Consider the following 25,007-nt stretch of genomic DNA (forward strand, 5'->3'; position numbering starts at 1 on the left):
CTTCAAACAACTGAATTTTATGGTATGTAAGTTTTGCTTCAATAAGGCTATTCAATTAAGAAACCAAACGAGCCACAGAGATGTTATCTTTTAGTAAAAATGAGGGGTGACTGTGTTGGGGGCAAATACTGGACATGATCATCAGCTCCTGCTGCAAAGCTAGGGGGTCGTCTTGGCTCAGCCTGTTGCGCACGTCCCTACATTCTGCTTCCTGAACCCAGAGGCTTACTGCAGCCAGGCCTGAGCACATGGCTCCTACCTCTAGACCCTGGCTGTTGGCCCCCGCAGAGCAGGTCTTCTCTGTGGGTGCAGCTCTGCGCACGCCCTGCCCGGTCTGCATCAGCAGCTTCCGTGTCCCCGTCCTGCCTGGGGTCTTGAAACCTCACTTCCTGTGAGAGACTTAAGTGTTGGGAACTTCTGGAGTACGGCTTCAGCCCCATACCTGCCTGGGGAGAAGCCAGGAGGCTGAAGCAGTGGTTGAGGGTCACATTAATTCTCTATACACAGTGTGGTTTTTCATTCTTTCAGGGATTTATTAAGGCATTGAGCATAGTGTGATTCTTTTTAGCCAACTGAAATGAATACAAGGAGACATATCAGGACCCGAGGGATATGTTTTTAAGGTTAATGGTGAGGATGACGAGCTGAAAGAGAATTGAGAGGAACACCTGTGCTGGAGGTAACCCACCCTGATGCAGTGGATGCTTTCTGCCCGTGTCCTCAACCAGAAGCAGGCTCAGGGCTCCTGGAAGGCATCTCGAAGCTCTCACCACGTTGGTGCCCAACAGGCACACCACCTCCCTACCTGGTGCCCAGTGGCAGGAAAGCCCCCAGAGCACGCAGCTGCAGGGGAGGAGGAGGAGGAGGACAGGGTGTGGCCTGGCCACAGTGCAGGGCAAGCAAGGGCAGATCATAGAGCCCCCGACACTGCAGGGCCCAGGAGGCCCAAGGTAGAATGAGGGGCTGGGCACCCCCTGCCTTGGCCCCAACTGTGACTGTTCAGCCTTCTTTCTATTTACAACTCAATTCTGGGGAGAACTGGAGGGATGTGTCCTTAAGGAGAAAACAAAGGGAAGGAGGGAAGAGAGGCCAGTCCGCAGGCCTTGGAGCCCTCAGCCCAAAACCACAGACTGCTCATGGTCACTGGAGGTGCTAAACTGTCTCTCTACCTTCCTGTGGTCCTTGATCTTGAGTCCAATGTCTACCCTCTTCTCAAAGAAGTTCACCAGCACAGACTCTGTCAGGATGGAGGCCAGGATCTGCTCGAATGAGATGCACCAGTCTGTGTCAACGGTACCCCCACCGTGGGTGGTGGCCACAGGGCTGCGAGCCTCCCCGCCCACCAGCACTGTGTCGTCAGCCAGGTCTTCACACTGCAGGGAGCCAGCGCTGACCACGGAGTAGGAGGATATGGACATGTCGTCTTTGGTTTCGTCATCAGACAGAGGCTGGGAGGGAGAGCCCCGGCCCTCACCGCCGCCCCCTTCACCCACCACCTGGCTCTCCTGTGGTGTTTTCCCAAGGTGGGTGTCTCCACCTGCTTTGGCTTGGGGGTCCCCTGCAGCTGGTGGCTGAAGTTCCCAGGCAGGGTCTTGAGGGGGGTCTGGGGCTGCTGACTCATCCTCATCGGGGGCACTGTCCCTGGACTTTCTGCCTGGCCATGCAGAAAACCTCTTCCCCACCTCCCCGATGCGGAGTAACAGGCTGGCCACCGTGGCAATAGCGTGGTACAAGTCCTGCTCCATGGGGTCTTCACTGAACATGTTGTAAAGTGTCTTGCACAGCTCAATGAATTGCTCCTTTTGAGGGGGAAAACAGAAAAGGGACAGGGAGATGATAAAAGATGGGCCAGGCTACCTCCGATCAGTCAGTCTCACAATGCTGGCCATTCTGACTGGTGTGAGGGTGTCGTCTTGTTAGTTATCTTCATATACCTGTGCTTTGACATATCCATTTCACAGATTAGGACACTGAGGTGCAGAGGGAAAGGCTTTCTTTTCCAGCTGTCTTTCTTTCAGCGCGTATAGAGACATCTGGAGTCTCTCTGTGCCTGTTCTGTTAGCAGAGACAGACCTATGTCTATTATAACTTTTCAAACCCAGTGACTACAAGGACTTCACTGTGTTTTAGAATCAGTTTGAGTGTTTTAGATCTTTAATTAGAAGCCACTTCAACTCTCCTTAACAAAGCTCTTTAGAGAGTGATGACAAGGTAAGGCAGCCTGGGTTAGTTGAGAGGGATGAAGAGGTCAAGTTCAGATCCTGAAACCACATTTAGGCCTCTTGGCCTAAGAACGGGATGAAACCTCCCCCCACAGGGCATCCCATTCTTCAGGCCTGTGGATGAAAGAGCACCCAGATGCCAAGGGACCCCTCTGGGCAGAGCAGGCCGTGATCAGGCTGCAGCTCAGCAGCGGCCTTTGGTTAGATGTCTGTGGTCCTGGCTGTTAAGACTCTGGAGGCTGCAGTCCTGACCTGGAGACCCGCATGTGACTATCGGCAGGGGGGGCAAGTGGGCCTGTGTGCGCGGCTCGGAGCCAGGCTGGAAGGACAAGTGCCGTGACACTGGCTCATGAACGGCAGTGAGTTTCTGCCTATTGAGGCTGACCTTCCCCAGCGCTTCTCTGGTTCACGGATGCCGATCAAAGCAAGGGAGTGTTCTGAACAAGGCCCTGGAAAAACCAGCCCCTGTCCTCCTAGGCAGTCCCTGACTGCCGCTGACTGGTGGGTCTAAAGGTAGGCAGAAGAATCCCTCCATTCCAGGGGTGCGGGGAGGGTGGGAGGGTCCAGACTTGGTCGGAATTTTCCAGAAACATCTCTTGGGTGTTCTGATTTGGCCTACCTGGTTCATCTTGGGAAGATCCTTAATCGTCTCCTTTTGAACCTCTTTCTCCTTGGCCCACATTCGAAGGTAGTGCCGATAGTCAGGAGGGCTAGTTCCCTTCTCCTCTGTGAGTTGGAAGAAAAAGATTAATCTCCATCTGTCAAATGAGAGAAAGAGGGCTGGGGGCTGGTAGCAGGGGATAAGGGGGTTTAAGGATTATCTGGCATGAAGTTACCTGGGCCCTATTACAAAGCACCCTGGTGTTTGGGGAGGTAGTGATGGGAAAAAGCACACAGCAGCCCGCAGCCTTTTTGGCACCAGGGCCCAGGTTCGTGGAAAACAGGTTTTCTGGAGACTGGGGGTATGGGGGTGGGATGGTTTCAGGATGATTCAAGTGCATTGCATTCACTGCACTTTATTTCTATTATTATTACATAAGCTGCAGCTCAGATCATCAGGCATTGGATCCTGGAGGCTGGGGACCCCTGAAGGACCACTCAAGGGTCCCCCCTGGGCTATGCTGAAGTAGGTTTGAGCTAAGCTGATGATGATGGCCCCACTATGTCCTCCCCAAGATGGTGATGGGACCATGTGGGGGCTGGAGAGAGGGTGGCACAGAGAGCCAGGGCACCCCCAGAGGGAGGCAGTGATGGCTGGGGGTGCTCGTGGCCACAGGAAATTCAGGCCTGGGACTGATGAGTGCGAGCTGGGTGGCTGATGTTTGGGCCTTTACCTCAGGGAGAGCTCTGCTATCAGGCATGTGTCTGCCATAAGGTACGGGGGCTATTCCACAGTGACAGGGCGACCAGATCCCAGACACCCTAGGACCTCTTCCAGCACCGCAGACACACACACACACACACACCTCTTCTTTTATCTTGGATGTCATTTCCAGCTTCCTCTCGCTCCTCCTGCTGTAATACTTCTGGACAACAAAAAGAACAAGAACAGTCTTCTGTTATGACTCCAGACCACTAAGGTCTGGCCTGTGCTTTCCTGTGGAAGTGGACCTGGTCCTGGGCCCTGGCCCAGCAGGTCCTGCAGGCTGCTGCTTCTCTGCCCCACACAGGGCCGGCTCACTCCACCTGGTTACATCAAACCAGAGAACCACTGAACTCTCACATCTTCTCTTTCCAAAGAATACGAGTCATACCACGCAGTTCTTAAATCAACGGTGATGCATGTTACAGGCAAAAATTCTGAGACCAACAATTTCTATACTTTCTGCCGATAAAGGTCAAACTCAGGGGAGTCTGGGTTACCAATTCAACCTGTAACTGCCACGCCAGCTGATGGAGAATTTTACGTTCCTGAGTCCTGTGATCAGCACTGTATCTCTTAAAGTGATACATATGTGTGCACTGTGGATCTGGGGAGAGCAGGCTGCCCAGCTCCTCCAGACCTGCCCCCTGAGAGGGTGCGGCTGGGGGAACGTCAGGTGGGGAGGCAGGTGCCAGCTCCCCCAGACCTGCCCCCTGAGGGGGTGTGGCTGGGGGAACGTCAGGCGGGGAGGCAGGTGCCAGCTCCAAACGACCCTCGGCAACTCTGCAGTGGCAGGGAAGGGTGCAGCCCTCTGGGCTCAGGGTTTTCATCAGGGAATAGACCGCTTCCCCGGGGGTTACGTGAGCTCCAAGGACAGGGCTCTGTACCCCAAGTCCGTGGCCTCTCCTCAGGTGCCTGGGACAGGCCTATTTGCTTAGGTTCCAAGTATGACAGAAGATACATCTGTTTTTTTAGTTTGTATAATTGAAATCAAAGTCCTCAAGCTTCACAGTCAAGTAAGCCTTTGACACTGTCAGTACGATTGCTTTAGGTATCTTGATAGTATCTTTTAGTTTCCCTTTTGAGTGTGTATTATCCTTGATGTGTTATTACCTATCCCCCGTGAGCAATGATAGGGTGGTGTTTTGGTCGGTTTTCTGGGTGCATTACACACTGCCAGCTTGACTGCCAAATCCCAGCCCAGAATACCCCACCGCCCTGGGCTCAGTGCTCCCTGCGGGTTTTAAATGAAGCACAGGGCTGACTTCCAACAGGCACTCAACATACACATTTTTCCTCAACTAAAAAGTTGTATGGAACACAAAACTGTTTCCAAAGAAAGCCTCCACCACTCTTTTCTACTTCCACTCATCTGTGTCATCACGATGACAGTTTTGCAACAATAGTATTTTGTGTTTTTCCTATGACCACGATGACAGAATCGTTTTTCCATGTGGCCTGGAGGTGATACCCTGGTACCTGTGCAACACCACGATGCTGTGTGTCACCACTTTCTGCCCCTACAACAAGAACGGCAGCTGCCGCTCTCTACCCAGGTCTGCAGCTGGCTATTCAGAACTTAGCCACACAGGAGCATCTTGGGGCCCAAGAGCTTCCAGGCCTCTTGACCATGCAGGGGAGTGTTCAGAAGACGAATCCCAAGGCCCTGGGGAAGCCAAGTGCAAAGGGGGCACCCTTGCCCCCCAGGCACTGACCTTGAACCTTCCAGGGCAGGAAAAGATCCAGATCGGAGGCCAGAGGAGACGCTGGAAGGGACAGCGAGGAGGAGCAGAGGCAGAGGGAAGGAGGAGCCAGGGTCCAGGAAGGCAGAGACAAGAGAAACAGGAGTGAGAATACTCCTGGGGCCCTGGCCCTTGTTCTGCAGCTCCCCCGTGCAGCACACCCCCACACCCGGGGAGGGCTGCAGGCCACCCGCACGGCCCTCAGCAACTCTGCTTGGCACAGGGCCTGAGGCCAGTGGTAGAGAGCACTCACCTTCTGAGGAGCTGTCCTCGGTGAAATAATGGGCTGCTTCCAGGGCTGACTCAGCCTCCTCGGGGCTCAGGGCTGTGTTCGGAGAGAGAGGAGAGTGAGGGCAGGAGGGAACAATGTGACTCTCACCAGAGGAAACCCCCCCTCCCCTACTGAGTGTGCCCACCAACGCGGTGTGTAGTCACAGTGGTTAACAGCTGGTGACTGCTTCCGGTTAACTTGGACACTGTGTTTGAAACTGCAATATACATCCAGTCAGAGGAGTCGGCTGAACGGCCATCCTTTGCCCCACTCCGTGATGCTGTGGCCCAGAGGATCCTTTTGGGATGTTCCCAGCTCCTGCAGGCACGTGCGCAGGGGCCAGGCAGGCACAGACAACCTGTTCTCACATCATACCCTTGGGCACTGTGCCACACCAGTACGTACTGGCTTGTCTCACTCTGCGACAGTCTCTGTTCCTGGTTCCGTTCCCCCCGCTGTGTGGAGGGGGAGGGAGTGAGGAAGGTTTAACGGTGCCTGGCCTGTGGGGAGGCGGCAGGTATGGGCCGTCACTAGGCCCCAGGTGGAGCAAGGTGGACAGAGGTGGCTTGGGAGTGGCAGGGCCGGCCTCAGGTGCCCTCATCCGTAGGCTCCTGGCCCAGTGGGGTCTGCCCAGCTCAAGCCTCGCTCAGCAGAATGAGAAGTGCCTGTGCCAATCTTCCCGAGGAGGTGTACCCAAGACCAGTGTTGCCTGCTGCAAGAGGGAAAGACTAGCCACAGGTAAGAATCCCTGCGCTGCGTGTGTCGGGAGCAGGGCTCTCCAACTCTGGATGCAGAGCCCTGTAGGGAGCTTCAGAACCACAGTCTGGGCCCTGCCCTCAGTCAGTCAGGTCTCTGGGATGAAAAATTACTCTGGCCAACTCTGAGGCAGCTCCTGAGTCCCTGGTGGGGGCAGGGTCACGGACAACAGCAGGAACCCAGGACAGCTCTACCCCAGAGCAGAACCCCTGGGGCTAGAACTTTCGCCTGCCCCAGTCTCAGCACCCTCTGTGAAAATACGGAAGCCCATCCGCGGCCCTTGGAGAATTCTGAGTGGCTATGTCTGCTGGGCCGGGTAAGCTAGGCTGACACAGGCTACCCACTGTCCGTGTCCCAGCAGGCCCCGCACTGCGAGAGAAGGCAAGGGAGAGAGCCACACAGGCTCCTCAGCCTCCCCTGGGCCTCAGCGGTGCCCCCAGGCTGCTCCTCTGGTGACAGACAGGAGTCCTTGACAGATTTAAGGACAAGCCAATGAACTAAGAAGACTCAAACCTGAGTCTCCACTCCTGTGGCCAACCCCTCTCAGGGGGTACATGGAGGGGCCTGGTGCTGCGTCTGGGCCTCTGCCCATGCGTGGAGCCCTGAGACACCCACACGTGCCCCCAGGCCATGCAGGGCCCGGCCCTGCTCTCAGACAGAGACTGACCCGGCCTCAGCCCCATCCGCTGGCTGCTCTGCACTCTGTCAGGATGAGGGAGCCTCCACTGTGCTGGGAGCCCAGCTGCTACGAGGCCCAGCCACGCACAGAGGCCTGTGCCTCGGAAGGCCGCAGCTCTGGCTCTGCACTCTGGAGAGCCCTTGCTGGGGAGTGGGAGAGGCGGCGCTCACCTGGAGGCAAGTGCAGCTTGTAGAGAACCTTGAGCTTCTCCGTCAGGTCCCCGTGGTACATCCCACCTGTGGGGAAAGGCCAGCAGGAAGGCAGGCTGGCAGGAGGGCACGAGAGCCCCGTGGCCAGGCCACATTTGAGTCCTCCTCCTCCAGGGGGCTCCAGCGGGATGCTCCTCACCGCCTGACTCTCTCCCTGGAGAGGCCCCGAGGGTGAGCACCAGGCCTCAGGCCTGCTCCTTCTCGGGGCCTGCAGACCCAGCCTCCAGCAGCAAACTGAGGGAGGGCAGGGGAGGGTGGGGAAGGCTCCCATCATGTATCTCTGTGGGAAAACTGCCCTCCTTTATCAAGGGTTAAGGGCTCTAGGCTGCCCTAGGCTCGCTATGGTGGGCAGGCTGGCTGGGACTGGTACCTGGAAGTTTCCTCAGAAAGGGCAAGGGTAGGGACGAGTCCCTGCAGGCCCTAGAGCCACTCACTCATCCCCGTCACAAACTCCTTGAAGTTGATCAGCGAGTCCTTATTTTCATCCAGGAGCCGAAACATCCGCCCTGCCAGCACAGGCGTGTGGGCGCCACAGGCCCAGGGCGTCAGGCTGGCAAAGAGCTCCCGGAACTGGTGGGCGTCGATGCGGTACTGCTCCAGGTAGGGCAGGCTGGGGTCCCGACGCACAGCTGCAGGGCGGCTGCTCCCCCAGTACTGACTTGCTAGGTGCTTGGCCTGCAGGGGGCACAGCCTGGTGAGACAGCCTGGCCTCCTGGGCCCTGGGTGCTCAGGGTCACCAGGCTGACTGGTGTGTTCACCCGCCTCCTCTATCCAGGTCCACAGCCTCCTGAGCAGTGCGCGCTGGGCTAGACACAGCATCTCACAGAACCTCAGGTGCTGGCACCGTCACCCCCTTGTTTAGAGCCGTGGGAGTCGAGACAGGACCTGAGGACCACCAGGCACAGCGGACCACTGGCTGGACCACTCTGACCCGAAGGCCATCCCAGGGTGGTTCCCTAGGGGGCTGAATCCCGGGCAGCGGGAAGGGCAGATGGGACATGACAGGGAGAGCAGACAGGCAGCGCAGACATGGCTGTTTCTGCTTGTTCTTCATGCCCTTTCCCGTTCCTCTGTTACCAGCACCCGAGCTTTTCCTGGAGAGCCCCTGTTGTCCCCAACCCAGGCCATGGCGTGTGCATGCGGCCCAGCCTGGGGTCAGCTGCGAACAGCGTCCTGTAGCCACAGAACCTAACTTGAGTCACTCCAGCAATCAACCCTGGGCTTTTTGTTAAAACCACCTGGGAGAGAAAATTCTCTTTTCATGGGGTTACGGCAAGGATGACCCTGGAGGCTGCGGACAACAGTCCTACCGCTCTGCAGGAAGAGCAGTCCACGTGATATCTGATAGCGGAGCTTGACAGGACGTCAGAACACCTAGATCCGGCCCTGTCTGACTTTTCAGTTTCTAGACTTTTCAGTTTCATGAGCCAATGCATTCCGTCTTGTGTAAGCTGACTTCAGCAAATTTTCAGCCACTTAAAAGAGTATCTTGCCTAAACTCTGGAAAGGATTAAATTCTACCATGTGAACTTTGTAATAACTGCATCTGAGGATGTTTTTAAATGTTTTACATCCCTCCTGGCAGGAGGCTGCTGCACAGAGGATGAATTTAGGGGACTAGGATGGGATGCTGGTCCTCCCTTGCTCTTGGCTATCACCTTAAAAACCATGTAAAGGTCCTCCAGTTCTTCAATTGAGAAACCAATGTCCCCAGGTATAGCTCGGACCTAGAAGGAAAGAGATGCAAGATGTATTAATGAATTCTCAAGGTCTTGTTCTTTGAGGGAATCCCCATGTGGCGCCAACTACCCTTCTGGTGTTGCCAGCTGGGAGGCCTTTTTGTTCTGAACACCGAGTCTGGGACACAGGGTGAGGGGTGGTGATCTAGAAACTGCCATCTGGATTCCTAGAAAGGCCCTGGGAAAGCTCTTTGGAACATAACTTAGAACTTCCTAGTGATTTCTTCCTATAGAGACAAGAGGACAAAATCTGACAGCAAGGTCAGCGGGCTGAGTGGGCAGGGGCTGAGGGGCTGTCACTACCCAGGGGGTGGGTTAAAGCCAGGCTGGCGGGCTCAGTCCAGAGTGGGCTCGTGCTTGGCCTTCAGGCATCAAGGCAAAAGAGAAGCTTCCCTGTGACCAATCTGCAACAGAAAACAGTGACCAGCCCTCTCTCCACATCCCCAAATCTGTACCTCCACTTCTGCATCCTAGTCCCACAGAGGACAGTGCTGGGGGGCCCTGCACCCCGCTTCTCAGGGCAGTCTGGGGTGGCTCGGCTGACACAGTCCACTTAGTCCCGTCCCAACCCCAGCTCCAGCTCGCACCCTGGGGCCACGAGAGCCCAGGCCCATCCGTACCACACTCCTCTTGGCCGTATCCTCCAAGGACTGGATCACTTTAAGCCTCTGTTTAAACCGCATCTGCTCAATGTCCTCCGCCCTCAGGCTGCTGAATTTCTACCAGTCAGAAGTGATTTGGTGAGATCAGGTGGAACCACAGAGCAGAGGCCAGCCACCCACCACGGCCAACTGCACCCACATAGTCCAATGGAGCGGTCTGGCCAAATAGCCCTGGAGAGTGCTGACCTCATATGACACCTTCAGGAGGTCAAAGATGTCCACCTCTTCAGGAGGGTCATCTCCACTGGTCAGCAGGGCATGGAGGTGTGGGATAGGAGGAGAGACACTCTGCTTATTGACCACATTATCCAGGTATCTGTAAGGATTGAAGGACAGGAGTCTAGATCCCCCACAGGTGACAGGATGTCTCACCCACAGCTGAATGATGTGGAGACTTAATCTACCTAGACTCTCAAGCGAGCATGCTGAGGGCCGGGCATCCTCCAGGAGGGTGAAAGATGGGTCACTGCAGAGAGAGGCATGCCCTGGAGGGTGCCCTGGCAAATCAGAGGTGCCCCCTGGAGGAAATGGGAGAAGGCCTCCCCCCTTGAAGGCTTGAGCACTTAATTCTGAGAAAGCTAGGCTGGCCACCAGGGTCCCACGAGTGGGGACCCTTTATGACTCCAGACCTTACTACACCAGGAGAAAATTGTGTCCCAGTTGGAGTGATGACACACTCCCTCTGTCTGGTGGGTCCCTGGGGATGTGAGGACTCCCTGCTCTGGCCAGGAAGAATCAGAGACCAAAGGAGTGCTCCAGGAGGAGAAGCCCTGCCGAGGAGCACAGTCTCGGGACCGGGCCTGACTCCAGTGGGACCAGCCCAGCCAGGACCTCAAACCCTTCCAGACACTCTGGCTGGGCCTGACACTCAGGAGGGAGAAAGTGGTGGGTCCTCCACACCCACTGGCCCCGGCCCTGATCCTGCTCAGGCTCTGCTCTGTGGGAAGGGTCCCGTCTCTGTCTGGTGTGGGAGACAGGCATGGAAACCACTTGCCCACTCTGCCCACAGGCTGCCTGTCAGGACAGAGAGCCGGCATGGCCCATAGCAGAGCAGCCACAGCTCTGCCAGCCTGGGACCCTTGCAGGCTCCCAGTCAGCACCTGGGCCAGCTCAGCACGCAGGTGACGGTGTCCCTGGCAGTCCTGGGGGGCTGGGGGTGTTCCAGGCTGAGCAGATACATGCTTATGGGCTGGCAGGACTGTACAGAGCTCAGGGCCTGGGCCAGAGGGAGGCCCCAGAAGAGCACCTGCATATGAAGGGCTTGAAGGTCAGGCTGGGGACTTAGCTCCTTTGTCCAAAAAACCACCAGGGCCACAGGGGATCCCCACGTCCCCGGGGAGGAACAGAGTCAGATTCTGATCAGGAAGAGCCCTGTGGGATGCTGGTGAGTGAAACCGGTGCAGAGCCAACTGTTACGATGTGGGCACAGGGCCCTGGGAAGGGCTGTCGGGGGCCGGCCCTGAGGGTATGGGGACTGAGGGAAGGGGCTGGATCTCAGAGTCTGTGAGGATGGGGCGTGAGCACTGAGGGAGGCGGCGGCGGCCAGGATGACCTGGGCCGCAGGTGTGCCTAGCTGGAGATCAGCCTGTGCAGCTACAGCAGGCCCAGCACGGGCTCCCTGTCCAGCTGCCCTGGAGAAACTGATGCTCCTGAGCCAGGGACGGCGCACCAGGACTGCTCTGCGGGAGTAACAGCCAGCCAGCCTTTGCAGGAGATGGGAGGCTCGGCCTAGTTCCACCTGCCTCCCGCGCAGCAAGCCCGCCAGTGCAGTGTGCTCTGGTCCGCCACGGTCTCACCCTCTAACCACTGCTTCTCCCAAGCAACGACTGCTCCAGTGCTGTTCTGTCTTCTCCCAGAAAGGAGCCCCTCTCCTGCCTCTGCAGTGTCCCTAGGTCTACCCCAGGCTGAGCATGTGGTAGGTACAGTCCCAGGACGCTGACTGAGGAGCACCCAGGACTGGGGAGGGGCTGGTCGTGTGGTCCAGGGGAGCACTGGCCAGCTCCCCAACAAGAGGAGGCAGGCTGGCGCGGTTACCTGCCCAGGACGGTCATGGCCTCGCCTTCGTCGCCACAGCCCAGCAGCTGCTCCATGTTGGCATCCAGGATGGCCAAGGCCACCTGCAGGATCACCTTGATGCCCTCATAGAAGAAGCAGTCAACGATGACCACAGCGCTCTCAAAGGGCATGACACTGAGGAAGAGGGTCAGGAACCAGGAGAGAGAGATGCTGGAAATCACCCCCAGGTCCTGCATCTTTTTGGAGAGCTGGGGCAGGAAGTCTCTTGTGAGCTCTTCGAAGATGCCTTGGTCCACCAGGGCCCCTAGGAAGAGGACAAAGGAGTCTGAATAGTGAGCTCACGTTCCTGGCTCAGGCAGGCCCTCAGGTGGGACCCTGGGGTCTGAGGTCCAGGAAGCTCCCCCTGGTCCCTGGCCAGCTCTGCTTACAACTGAGGGCTGGTAGGGGCAGGTGGGATGGAGAAAGGAATAAAGGAAAAAATCCTGTAAGTTTCCTTTCTACTGCTTCCAAACCATTTTGTGAAAAGAAAAGATTTCTTTCACTTTACTTGGATTTCCTTTTTGGGAAATACTAATTTCTCTCTAGGATGTCAGAAGTAAACAGTGCTCTGAGTAGCTTATGTGTCTCCTGGCCTGAAGCTGGGGAAAAGAGGCAATTCTGAAGGACCCCAAGAGTGGACACCCACCAAAACAGCACAGGAAGGACATTTTAGATAACAGACTTAATTATATATGTAACTAAATCTATTTACAAGGTCACAGATTCTACCCCTCATAACAGTCAACACGGGGGTATATACTATATGCTCTAGTTATGATTTTGGAAATTTTCTACAATAAAAACGTTTAATGAGAGTTAGCTGGATGTGAATGTAGGCCCCAAGCTAACTTCTTCTCTCACTTCCAGCAACTCCTAGGGAATCCGCATAAAGTCTGGGAGGGACGGTTGGGGTCTGTGTTTGGCTTTCCACCTTCTAGCTGTGTGAAGATTTTGCAGCTTTCTAACCTATGGAGTGGGAGACCAGTGGTGAGGCTACGAGGCCTCCAGGAGCCCAGCTGTGGGCTGTGCGCTGAGAAGGCCTCCAGCAGCCCAGCTGTGGGCTGTGCGCCGAGAAGGCCTCCAGGAGCCCAGCTGTGGGCTGTGCGCCGAGAAGGCCTCCAGGAGCCCAGCTGTGGGCTGTGCGCTGAGAAGGCCTCCAGGAGCCCAGCTGTGGGCTGTGTGCTGAGGAAGGCCTCCAGGAGCCCAGCTGTGGGCTGTGCGCCGAGAAGGCCTCCAGCAGCCCAGCTGTGGGCTGTGCGCCGAGAAGGCCTCCAGGAGCCCAGCTGTGGGCTGTGCGCCGAGAAGGCCTCCAGGAGCCCAGCTGTGGGCTGTGCACCGAGAAGGCCTCCAGCAGCCCAGCTGTGGGCTGTGTGCTGAGGAAGGCCTCCAGCAGCCCAGCTGTGGGCTCTGCGCCGAGAAGGCCTCCAGGAGTCCAGCTGTGGGCTGTGCGCCGAGAAGGCCTCCAGCAGCCCAGCTGTGGGCTGTGTGCTGAGGAAGGCCTCCAGCAGCCCAGCTGTGGGCTCTGCGCCGAGAAGGCCTCCAGGAGTCCAGCTGTGGGCTGTGCGCCGAGAAGGCCTCCAGGAGCCCAGCTGTGGGCTGTGCGCCGAGAAGGCCTCCAGCAGCCCAGCTGTGGGCTGTGTGCTGAGGAAGGCCTGCCACCCCACAGGGAGCTGCCAGCCGTGGGCACTCACCCACCACCCTGGTGTTGTAGTAGTCGGGCAGCATGCGCTCGCAGAGGGCCACCAGCAGCCAGAAGGCCTCCTCCTCGCTGCCATAGAGCAGGAGCACTGAGGTGACGATGTTCATGGCCTGTGGTCACAGAGAGAGTGAGGGGGGCTCACAGAGCTGTCCCTTCCCAACCAGCAAGCCTGGAAACGACAAACTGTCCCACCCAACTCTAGGCAATTTGCCAAAAGGCAATTTGCAGGAAATCAATGTGACCAGGTGACAGTTGTACAATGATATACCTGGTGCCACTGAACTGTACACTTCAGATGATTACGATGGAAAGTTTTATGTTATGTGTATAACACACACACACACACACACAAAACGATCCAACGCCTTCAGGACCCAGACCAGAAGCACACAGAAGACAGCTTAATAGACAGCATGAGGATGAGGGGAGAGACAAACACTGTTTCTAATTTCATCTTTTTCTGGGATCAGGATCTTCCTGGGGGGCCGAGGCACAGTAGCAAGTGTGCAAGGCCGTCACTCAGGGTCAGGACCACGTGCAGCTGCCCCTGCTGAGCCCCGTACCTGGCAGTAGCCAATGGTGGGGTTTCGGAAAGCGTAGGCGGTCAGCACCCGGCGGAGGGCCGCGATCCCGAGCTCATTCTGGAAGGCAGGGTGCTCCGGCATCGAGCGGTGGAGGTCTCGCTCGATCTCCTCTGTGGCCAGGCTGTACTTCCCCATGGACTTCTCCACCAGCTCGGCATAGTAGCCGGGGTGAGTCACCATCTCATTCCAGGCCCCTGTGGAGACACAGCTGACAGCTGGCTCCCTCCTCTTCCTCGCCTGGGACTTTGAGGGCAGGGACAGGGCAGGGTGGAGACATCAATGCTCTACAGATGGGCAGGGGCCCTTGGGTGCCAGGCAGAGCTTCCCTCATGACTGCTCCTGAGAAGAGTCACCCAACCACGTTTCAAATGGCTGACCTGCCCTCCTGAAAGCATTCAGGTGGCCAAGGGTGTGAATGTTGTCAGAACCTGCCCGTGGAGAGGAGGCGTCAGGAGGCCGGATCTCCTCCCATGGCCGGTGGGAAGGCGTGCCCCTTCTGGCACACACACCTCATCACGGCCGAGAGCCCTATTCCTGCCCTCTAAAAGTGGCAGTCCCTGCCTGCCCACTCAAAGGAGGCCGGCTGGGGTCAGTGGAGCTCCTGCGTGGATGGGGGCCGTGGGGCAGGGAGGTAGGGCAGCTCACCAGAGAAGAGGAGCCAGAGCTCCCCCCGGAGGCTCTCTGGGATGCCCTTCAGCACCAGCTCCCGCGTTCTCGCCGTGCGGTACATGCACATGCCGCGTCCGAACTCGAAGAAGTGGATGTTCCACGACTCCTCTTTCATCTTCTCCTTGGCCTGGGGGAGCCGCAAACAGGGGGTCTGCGGGGCTGACCCAGATGCCACCTCCACCTCTCCTCCAAGGGCTGGGGTGGTGCTGCGCATTGCACCGCCCTCGGCATCCCTGGGGCCCCGTGGGCGGTTGTAAGCCCACGGTCAGCACTGTGGCACTGGTCAGGCAGGGTGTCCCTGGCACTGCGCAGGGTCACCCGCGGGTCACAGACGCCACCCCCGCCTCCCGCCCCCGCCGGCCAGGCCTGCACGGCGGTGGGGCTCCCTGTCTGGGCTTACCCCCTTGGCGCCCAGGTCCTCCACGGGCGTGTTTCTCTGGAAGAGTCTGAGCAGGCCCTGGGAGGCGGTTGGTGCCTCCTGTGCACGGCCCCCTGGGAGGCCACCGAGGGGCGAGGTCGGGCCGGCGGGCTGTTCCGACAGCTCCTGGGGAGCGGGGGAAGGCTGGGAAACAGAGCAGAGAGGCAGGCCCTGAGCGAGGTGGCAGCCCCACGGCCGGCGGGCAGTGCCCTGGGACGGGCAGGAGGCCACCAGATGGCCCAGCCCTGCCTCCTCTCTGGCCGAGCACACACCTCACTGCCCTCCGGCACCCGGGCCAGGCTCTGGGGCCTGTCCCGTCAGACCCTCTCTCCGTGAGCTCAGGGCCAGGAGAGGAGCAGCTCCCAGGAGAGTTCTTCTGAACTGTGTCCCCTACAAGGGCCTGATAGGCCACACTCACGGATGCTCCCTGGGGAGCACCTGCTCCTGCTCCAGCCTCGGGTGCAGACCCTGCTGACCCCTGGAGACACGGCTGTCCTCGGGCCCCAAGCCCCACAAGGCCCCTGACCACAGTGACCAGCCTGGGGGGAAGGGTCGGGAGAGAGCCCCAGGGCCCCTCCAGGACACTGGGCTCTCCTTAGCACTCTGCCACGCTTCTGACAAGGCTGCTGGGGTTCCGGGAGGGGAGATGCAAGACAGACCCAGAACCAGGTGTGTGTGTGGGGAGTCCCTGCCCGTGGGCCGTCTCTAACCGTCAACAGGTCCCTGGTAGGGCTGTAGGCCCTTCCCAGGGGGCACTCCAGCCAAACAGCAAGAGAAATGGATCCTGGGGGGTTCTGGGAATATCCTGGGGGGCATTTGGGGCTGGGAGAAAAAAAGAGGGGCACGAGGGACAACAGTCTAGAAGGAAGCCCTGATATTCAGGGTTCTTCCCTGGCTTTCTGGAATTGTGGCCCCCAGTCTCCACCCAGCAGGGCTAGAGAGTAAGTTTTTAGGCCCCTTCAAGTACAGTGTAGATGACAACAGACTTCTGTCCCCTGCTTGTGGTCTGGGTTCCACCTGTAGGTCCCTGACTTCAAGGTGAGCGCTCGGTCATAGGCGATGGTCTGTGTAGGGAGCTTGCTCCAGGGCCCAGGGTCAGGTAGGCCAGAGCCAGAGCGCACTTTCTGCTCTCCCCTCAGCTCCCTCCCCGGGCACCCACCAGCAGGAACACCGCTATTGGATGGACACTGATCACTGGCTCCCCAAATCCACTTCTGCTGCCGCAGGGGCTCCCCATTTTTGGGGGGACACAGCACATCTCTCTCTACTCTTGGCCCCACACTTTGTGGAATCCCTTGAAGCCTGGGGTGGTGGCCACAAACTAATTAGTATTTGCCGCCCCGGGGCTCAGGGGCTTGGGGGTACTTTGTGGGTCACTTTGCGGGGAATGTCAGGACAGGCCAAGGAGGATGCAGAGGGTGGTGCCGCCATCCTGGGGTCACACACAACTGGGGATGACAACCTCCTGGCTGAAAAGCACGTCTAGTAGAGAGCCCAGCTCTGCTGACAGGCAGCTGAGCGTGCGACCAGGGAGCTCTGCATGCTTTGGTCGGAGCTGGGTTTCTGCCCTTGAGCTCATCAGCTCTGACCCCCTCGGCCGTGGCCCATCTGGTATGCAGCAGGGGTACGGACGCTCCCTACACAAGAACCACAGCTGTGACCGCTTTGCAGGGAACATATTCTACACTCATCAAACTGTACTCTTTCAATACGAACGTCAAGCTTACCTCAGTAGAGACGTTTTTAACAAAAAAGAAAAAAGGAGAGAAAATTCTGCTAGGTTCACGTCCATGGGAAGATCCCCCGGAGAAGGGAAAGGCTGCCCACTCCAGTATTCTGGTCTAGAGAATCCCATGGACTGTGCCCATGGGGTCTCAAGGAGTCAGACACGACTGAGCGGCTTTCACTTTCTTCTTTCTCTCACATCCATGGTCTGTCCTCTGCCCATGACTGGTGTTTTCAAAATGGACTTTAGATCAACTACAAACAAATTTTCAAGACAAACTGTCTGAATCCAGGGGCAAGACCCTAGACTGAAAGCATCCTGATGCAGAGATTTCTGCTTCTGGCCCGAGGATCCCAGCAGAGACAAGGACACAGATGGACTTTCAGGCCACAGAGCACTGCAGAGAATCAAAAACCTCAGTGCTGGAAAGGAGACTGACTCAAGGATGTGACCTCAGCGATAACCATCCCTCATGACATACAGGTTCCTGGGGTGATGGTGAGCCGAAGCCCACACCTGGGAATCCTGTGTTCTCCTAATCCAGTCTCTCTCTCCTTCCCCTCAGTAACTGTCTTATCCATTCTTGCAGCACCAACCTCGCAAACCACCTGCCTTCCTCACTTCTACAGCCAACTATTTATCTGAGCATGCAGAAGCATGAGCAATTTGACGGCCATCCGTGGTCACTCCTGCTGGCCTGCCCTCCTGCATCTGAGGCTGTGTACGCCAGGCCCAACTTTCCATCCATTTGAGCCCAAGATCCTACCGCTCTGGCCTCTAAGAGCTTCTTCCGGCATGTGTAGAAGATACCCCTCTCCACTGGATTCATTACCATCAGTATAGAAATCATGCTGGTGTCCCTACCAGCCCTCCTCATTCTTCATCTGGATGGTGCTCACACGTTGTGAAAGTGTACCAAGCTGTGCCTTTAGGATCCATGTACTTTACAGCATATACATCACACACTGATTACAAAGTCAGTCCCTGAAGGCACCCCTGTGGGTCTCAGCTGGTCTTTCTACAAAGTTTCTGGAAAGAGTTGCCTAAATTCACTGTACCTTTCCCTCTTTCTCTACTTTTTTTTTCACTTGAGAAAGTGTCAGAAAGTGTACATTTATGTTCTAATAATTACCTTCATCCTAATGATGTCTTTATCTAATACCCTGGGTGCCCTCTTTTTAGACACTGGACTGCCTCCTAGGGACAATACTCAAATTGGCCAGTAGCTCTGTTTTTCCCACCCCATCCTTTCCCCTGCCGCCATATAGTGACAGACTTTTGTTCTTACTTAAAAAGGCAGTCAGTGAGCTTATTCTGCTCGCCATACTTCCTGATGTCACGTTTGCATCACACTCTGTGCTGCCAGAGCATATAGAATCACACGTGTCTTGTCACCTGTTCCTCGTCTTGTATCTACGCCTCATATACACACTCAGTGCTCCCACCAGGGCACCTGCCAAAGCCTCTCTGGTTGTTTCTTGCTTTTCTGAGGTTGTTCACTATTAGACTCATCAAAACCTGATGGCTTCCCTGATTTCCTGCATGTTCCTGATGGCTTGTGGTCTTGATACCTGAATGTCAGTTTCCCAGATAGAAAATCCTGGGACCACAGCATTTTTTTACTGTATATTTTTAAAATGTTGCTCTATTTGTATAAAATGCTGCTATGAAAATGCCTGATGCCTCTCTGATTTCCATTCCTTCATAAATAACTTGGTGTTTCTTGACTGATTGTCCAGAAGACTTTGTTTTAATCTTTAGAGTCCCACAGTTTTGCTAGATTATATCTCAGTGTGTACATATTACATACTATTTCATATTGATTTTCCAGATGTACAAGATGCTTTTCTACCAGGCGGGTTTAAGTTTTCTTTTATATTCAGAAAGCTTCTTGAATCGCAGTTCCTATCAGCTGTTATTCCGTGGCTTTCTTTTCATCTTTAGGGAGCTATGTCTCACAGACATTGGATCTTCTTTGCTTCAGTTGTTTCTCACGTCTCTTGACTGCTGCTGCTGCTGCTGCTAAGTCGCTTCAGTCGTGTCCGACTCCTAGTGACCCCATGGACTGCAGCCCACCAGGCTCCTCCGTCCATGGGATTTGCCAGGCAAGAGTACTGGAGTGGGGTGCCACTGCCCTCTCTGCGTCTCTTGACTATTTTCTATTGGACTCTCCTCTTTCTTTTCTGAATCTTCTACCTCTGGCGTGCAGTTTATGCTTAGAGCACATTCCAGTATGGGCTGGTTGCCATTCAAGTGCTCAGTAGCCATCTGTGGCTTCTGTACTGACAGCTGCACCTTGATTCCATTCTCAACACGCGGCCAGAGCAGCTCTGCTACAACACAAACAGACCACGTCCCTTCTCCAGTCCAAACTCTCCACTGGCTCCCACCTCACTCAGAGTCAAGGCTAAGTGTTTACAAAGGCCTATGGGCTCCATATGCTCTGGGCTCCCACTCCCTCTCTCATCTCAGACCTGAGCCCTGTCTACACTCTTCTCAGCAGCCCTTTCCCCAGATACTTTCTGGCTGGTCCCTTACTTCCTTCAAGTACCACTTGATCAGAGTCCTCCTGTCCCCTGGCACTCCTGATCCTTTTATCCTGTTTTATTTTTCCCATGGCCCTTACTGCCACCTGACATATTTAATGTTTATTTCCTTACTGACTTGTCTTTCTCAGTAGAATATAAGCTCTAAAAGGGCATGAGTTTTGTCTAATCAGCTCTATTTCTAGTACCTGGAAGAGTATCTGACATTTAACAGGAATGCAATAAGATGTGTTGGATGAAGAAGGGCAGGTGCTCAGAAGGGGCCATGGGGCCAAGCTTAGTCTGGCTGCTCAGGTCCTGTCATCTGTGGCACTGGGAATGAAAAGGCAGTTCAACATTCCTGCTCACATCCCTTTTCACCAGACCAACCTCACTATTTCTTGAAATCACAGCTCAAGCCCAACCTCCTCTAAGAAACTTTCTTAAAGTCTCCAACATGCACTGATTCTGCCTGCTCCTTTCCCATCCATTCTTTGTCTACTTAATAGTTTACTGAGCATTGATTAGTGGGTGGAAAATTCATGGCTCTAATGCTACCTGGTGGGAATGTAGGCCCTGCAATGCCAGAGCTCCTGATTTTCCTGGAGTAGCCAGACAGGTGGATTTTTATATGGACTCTTCTAATGTTTTCACAAATCTAGACTGATAATAGCACATACATCTTGTTATACCAAGAAGGAAGGAAGTGATCAAACAAAGCCACGGTAATGTCAAAAGGACTCATGCCACCTGAACAACTGTCCTCTGGTCATAGACTGAATGAGGATAAAAACTCTCCTGAGCTGAAACAAATCAAGATGCTTAAATATGTAAATTCATAATTATACTAAAAAGTAAACACAAAAGCTGAATTGGTCACATTTGGAGAATACTAGAAAACCAACTTGTCATTTTAACAACTGGTGAATAAAAAAATAAAGGATTTATTCTGCCTTTTCTATATGAACTGTGCCTCAGGGTGACCAAATAGCTGATGAGGGTAAGTTTCTCTATACAAAAGTATTTCAGCTAATGAACAGAAGAAATGATAGAATTAAGAGTGCTCCCATTTGCAATCCTAATGAGTTACCTAGGGCATTACTTAGGATATGCTTGTCAAATAATCAGGTATTGTACACCTCTTGGTAGAAGTACACAGCTCAATCCTGCCTACAAGTGCCTGTTCCCCACCTCGCACCAACATAAACAATTAAATCAAAAGTCGAGCTGGATCTCACCACTCAACCACCAACTTACAAGAATTAGGGCACAAAAGAACCCATTAAATGCTTGCAGGGGAGGCAATCAGCAAACACCAGGCTGTGAGAAACTCTACAGCACAAATGACCAGTTCCTTCAATAAAATACTGCAAGAAAAGAGAGAGGGAGAGGGAGAAAGAGATGGGAGCAGAGACCTGTAAAGAGATTACAACAATCCACTGTAACAAATATATGATCTATGTGTGCTGCTGCTGCTAAGTCGATTCAGTCGTGTCCGACTCTGTGCGACCCCATGGACTGCAGCCCACCAGGCTCCTCCGTCCATGGGATTTCCAGGCAAGAACAATGGAGTGGGTTGCTATTTCCTCCTCCAATGCATGAAAGTGAAAAGTCAAAGTGAAGTCGCTCAGTCGTGTCCGACTCTTAGCAACCCCATGGACTGCAGCCTACCAGGCTCCTCCGTCCATGGGATTCCCCAGGCAAGAGTACTGGAGTGGGGTGCCATTGCCTTCTCCATGATCTATGTGTACCTCAATTCAAATCTGATCAAACTGTAAAAGGTACTTGTACATCTGGGAAAATGTAAACACAAGTGTGAAAGTCGCTCAGTCGTGTCTGACTCTTTGTGACCCCATGGACTATACAGTCCATGGAATTCTCCAGGCAAGAATACTGGAGTGGATAGTCTTTCCCTTCTCCAAGGGATCTTCCCAACCCAGGATTCGAACCCACGTCTTCCATATTGCAGGCAGAGTCTTTACCAGCTGAGCCACCAGGGAAGCCCATAAACACGAGTATTTGATGTTAAAGAATTATTAATACTGTTGGTATAGTAAGGAGACTGCAGTAAAAGGTAACCCTGTAAGAAAGACTGAAGGGAGAAATGCCAGGTAAATAAACCCAAAGGGGCAGGCCTCAACAGTGTGGCTCCCAGTGCAGGAGAAGTTCATGAGGGACAGAGATGAAGGGGGCTGGTCCAGGCAGAGACGGCTTTTCGTGTGGAGTACGCTTGAGGCAGGCAGGCTGACTTGAGGGAGTCTTGGGGTACAGAGAGGTCTGAGACCCTGGGCCCTGTGTGCATGGCTAGTGCCTCTGAGACTGGGGTTGGGTGAGGTTTTCCAGCGGCGCCAAGCGGGGGCCCTCTCCACCCAAGGGCTCTCCTCCTGCCCCCGCCCCCGCCCCGCTGCTCTGGGGGGCCCCCTCACCTCTGGGGCTGCGTCCACAGTGCTGGCTTTACTCTCTGCTCGGCTGCCACCTGATGGCTTGGATGGCATCTTCTGGAGGAAGTCAGAGATCCTCTCAACCAAGAACTCACGGTCTTTCAGGTTGGCGAACAGAAAGGTCATTTTGCTCTTAGTGCTAATAGACAGAGGGCTGGGCAGGACGCTGGAGCAGTCGGCTTTTTCCACAATGGTCACCTGAGAAGCCAAAACCACCATCTGGGGGTCTGCATCTTGGGATGTAAAGCCACGTGGTTTTGTGAAGGCGAGAACACGGTGGGCTCAGGCTGCCTTCTGGGCACAGGGCGGGGAGGGGAGGCAGGGCTCTGCAGGCCTGAGTGCTTCCTATCCTGACTCTGCCACTCGCTGCTGTGGGTGTCCTGTGCACATCTGAGCCCCATTTTCTCCACTGCTGATGAGTGTGAGGGTGTCAGCCTCGGAAGACCATCCTGAGGGGGACGAGGCGGAATGCAGAGCCTGAGCCCAGCTGCTCCCTGACCAGCTCCCTCAAGGCTGACAGTCCTGCCCCCGTCCTAAAGCGAGGCAAGAAGTCATTCACCTCCACAGCCCTCACTCCCTCAGCACTTCCTGATGCGTGTCACGGGCCCAGTTCTTTTTTGAAAAATTAACTAAGCTTTGGCTGTGCTGGGTCTTTGCCGCTGCTCACAGACTTCCTCTAGATGTGGCGAGCAGGGGCTACTAATGCGGGCTTTTCACTGTGGTCGCTTCTCTCGTGCGCAGGCTCAGTAGTTCTGGTTCAACGGCCCTAGGTGGCGCTAGTGGTAAAGAACCGGCCTGCTACTGCAGGAGACTAAGAGATAGGGGTTTGATTCCTGGGTTGGGAAGACCCCCTGGAGGAGGAAATGGCAAGCCACTCCATTGTTCTTGCCTGGAGAATACCATGGACAGAGGAGCCTGGGAGGCTACAGTCCACGGGGTCCCACAGAGTCGGACATGACTCAAGTGACTGAGCACAGTGGATGCCTGAGTGTGGCTGGCTCTGAGTGAGGAGGCCCTGGGAAGCCCCCTGGATGGGATGCTGAGGTCAGGGCTGGGTAGGGGGCTCTATCCTGACCAGCTGTGGCCACAGTCCAAGAGCTTCCAGGGTTAGCCAGAGCTCTCTGATGTCAGGATGTCAGGACCCCTCAGGGGAAGTGGAGCTGGGCTTAAGATGAGTCTGTAGCCAGCCCCCAGATCTCAGGGTCAGGTCGGGACAGCAGCCAGGACAAACCCACAGGCCTAGTGCCAAACGGAGTGTGGGGCCCGGGGCCAGCCTGGAGCTGTGGCTCCTTTAAGTCTTTGCCTCTGACTTCCCTTGGGGAAACTGAGGCAGCACAGCACCTCACACCTATTCACGACTATACCCACAACTTCAGAGCTTTGTACAAAGGCCAGGGAGGTCCCATCATTCTGTTTTAAACAGAATCAGACTACCGTGATTTAGGTTCTAATTTAAGAACCTCACTGTGCTTTAGTAATTAAACAGCCAGTATGTCTTGTTGGGATCTATCCTTGACCTCAGGGTCTGGGCGTTCTGTCTGGGTGATGGTGGTGGGGTGCTCCCCCTCACTATCTACAACCTTCACTGCAGCACAGGGCAAATGGCCTTGTTTCCACGAGTCACTGTGGAAGCCCAAGAAACCAGAGAAAAAAATCCCTGTGACAGGTAAGAGCTAGCTTCCGGGTGAGAGTTGACCCTCCTCCTGAAAGGCTAAGAGCTGACTTCCGATGACTGCCAGAGCCTGAGCCCCAGCCAAGGCAGGTGTCAGGAGGGGTCAGTGAGGGGGCCTCTGAGGGTGACATGATGTAGGTGGGGCATGGTCAGTGCCCTCCAGGCCCAGCCAAAGCAGGGATATGCCAAAGTCCAACTGGAAGACCCAAGAAGGCAGGACCAAGGGACACAGGAGGCCGCTGGGCTGACCCAGCGGGTCCTTTTTGAGGTTTCCTTATGTACCAGTGTGAGTGCTGAGGGCAGGCCAAAGCCTACCCTGTCTTCCCACCAGGTGAGGGTGACCCTTGAGCGGGCATCCAGTGCACCCTATACCCCATGGGGCCTGGTGGATGACACGTGCTCGGGGAGGTGCTGAACCGTGTGCCCTCGCTGCTCATGCCACCAAATCCTGAGGGGCTTCCCAGGCTGGGGACCTGGCCGGGTGCCCTGGCACGTCAGGGGAGAGCTGGCGAGGACGTCGGGCTCACCTCCCGCAGTGGTATGATAAGGTGGCAAGCATCCTCCTCCTTGCTGGCGAAGCAGATGTAGTTGCTGGAGATAAACATCTGGCCGGGGATGTGCAGCTTGTTGAACGGGGTCCACAGGGTACAGCTTGTGTGGCCGTCCAGGCGCTCGTCCCTGGGCAGTCGGAACGTGGCACGGTAGCACTCGTTCTTGGCTCGAGCGTCCAGGTCTCTGGTGGTGGGAAAGGGGGCAGGAGTCAGGGCTGATACACTCACTAGGGGGCCTCATGTCCTCAGCTTCCACACTGGACTCAGGCTCGTGGGGGTCCTCCTGTGAGCAAGTTGTGCCCAGGGATCTCAGAGTTCAATAGAACAGGCACATTGAATGATCCAGGAGGAAAATGCACACATCCGTATGGTCAGCAGAGGAGCGGTCAAATAAGAGCACGCCTGGTGTGCCCAGAAGATGCCTGCGCCCACCCTGCGGCTTCTCACTGGGAAGACCCGGCCCCACCGGGAACCCAGACGCGCCTGCCGACAGGCACGTGTGGAGTGAGGACGAAAACGCGGGGTGCTAGCGTTTCCCCGGCAGTGCAGCGGCTACGATTCCGAGCTTCCACTGCAGGGGGCGCAGGTTCAATCCCTGGTTGTTGTTGTTGCTAAGTCACTTCAGTCGTGTCCGACTCTTAGCGACCCCATGGACTGCAGCCCACCAGGCTCATCCATCCATGGGATTTTCCAGGCAAGAGTACTGGAGTGGGGTGCCATTGCCTTCTCCATAGTGACCCCATGAATTGCAGCCTAACAGGCTCCTCCGTCCATGGGATTTTCCAAGCAAGAGTACTGGAGTGGGATGCCATTGCCTTCTCCTGCTGAGTGGCTTGGACCAAAAACCTCAAAAAACATAGAACACGGGGTGCTGTTGCTTAGGAGAAACACACCCTCGCTGGGCCTATGACGGTGTGAGGCGGGCCCGGCCGCCTGCTTCTCGTCCTGCGGGGACCAACCCTTGTGAGCATCTCCCCCCAGCCCCAGGGGAGCGGCCAGCAGCCTGAGCCGGGCCTGGCGGGCG

At 55.6% G+C, this 25,007-nt stretch overlaps 1 protein-coding gene across 2 annotated transcripts in view; it reads right to left on the reverse strand.

The window, feature by feature from the left end:
* Positions 1-507: 507 nt before the first annotated feature.
* The window catches only part of TBC1D9B (TBC1 domain family member 9B), a 40,308-nt gene continuing 15,808 nt past the window's right edge, over positions 508-25,007 (reverse strand). The window contains exons 6-22 of one of the 2 annotated variants that reach the window (XM_070373488.1): positions 23,960-24,167; positions 21,746-21,958; positions 15,051-15,212; positions 14,627-14,777; positions 13,961-14,175; positions 13,390-13,507; positions 11,678-11,963; positions 9,830-9,959; positions 9,602-9,700; positions 8,901-8,969; positions 7,677-7,917; positions 7,204-7,269; positions 5,581-5,652; positions 5,301-5,351; positions 3,689-3,748; positions 2,842-2,948; positions 508-1,799 (exon numbers count right to left, since the gene is read on the reverse strand). In XM_070373488.1, the coding sequence (XP_070229589.1) occupies positions 1,113-1,799; positions 2,842-2,948; positions 3,689-3,748; positions 5,301-5,351; positions 5,581-5,652; positions 7,204-7,269; positions 7,677-7,917; positions 8,901-8,969; positions 9,602-9,700; positions 9,830-9,959; positions 11,678-11,963; positions 13,390-13,507; positions 13,961-14,175; positions 14,627-14,777; positions 15,051-15,212; positions 21,746-21,958; positions 23,960-24,167 (2,935 nt within the window). In that variant the 3' untranslated portion in view covers positions 508-1,112. The remainder of the gene's footprint in view (positions 1,800-2,841; positions 2,949-3,688; positions 3,749-5,300; positions 5,352-5,580; positions 5,653-7,203; positions 7,270-7,676; positions 7,918-8,900; positions 8,970-9,601; positions 9,701-9,829; positions 9,960-11,677; positions 11,964-13,389; positions 13,508-13,960; positions 14,176-14,626; positions 14,778-15,050; positions 15,213-21,745; positions 21,959-23,959; positions 24,168-25,007) is intronic. The other variant, XM_070373489.1, reaches the window with a different exon arrangement.

This window comes from Bos mutus, chromosome 7 (genome assembly GCF_027580195.1).
Source record: "Bos mutus isolate GX-2022 chromosome 7, NWIPB_WYAK_1.1, whole genome shotgun sequence".
Taxonomy (NCBI): Eukaryota; Metazoa; Chordata; class Mammalia; order Artiodactyla; family Bovidae; genus Bos; species Bos mutus.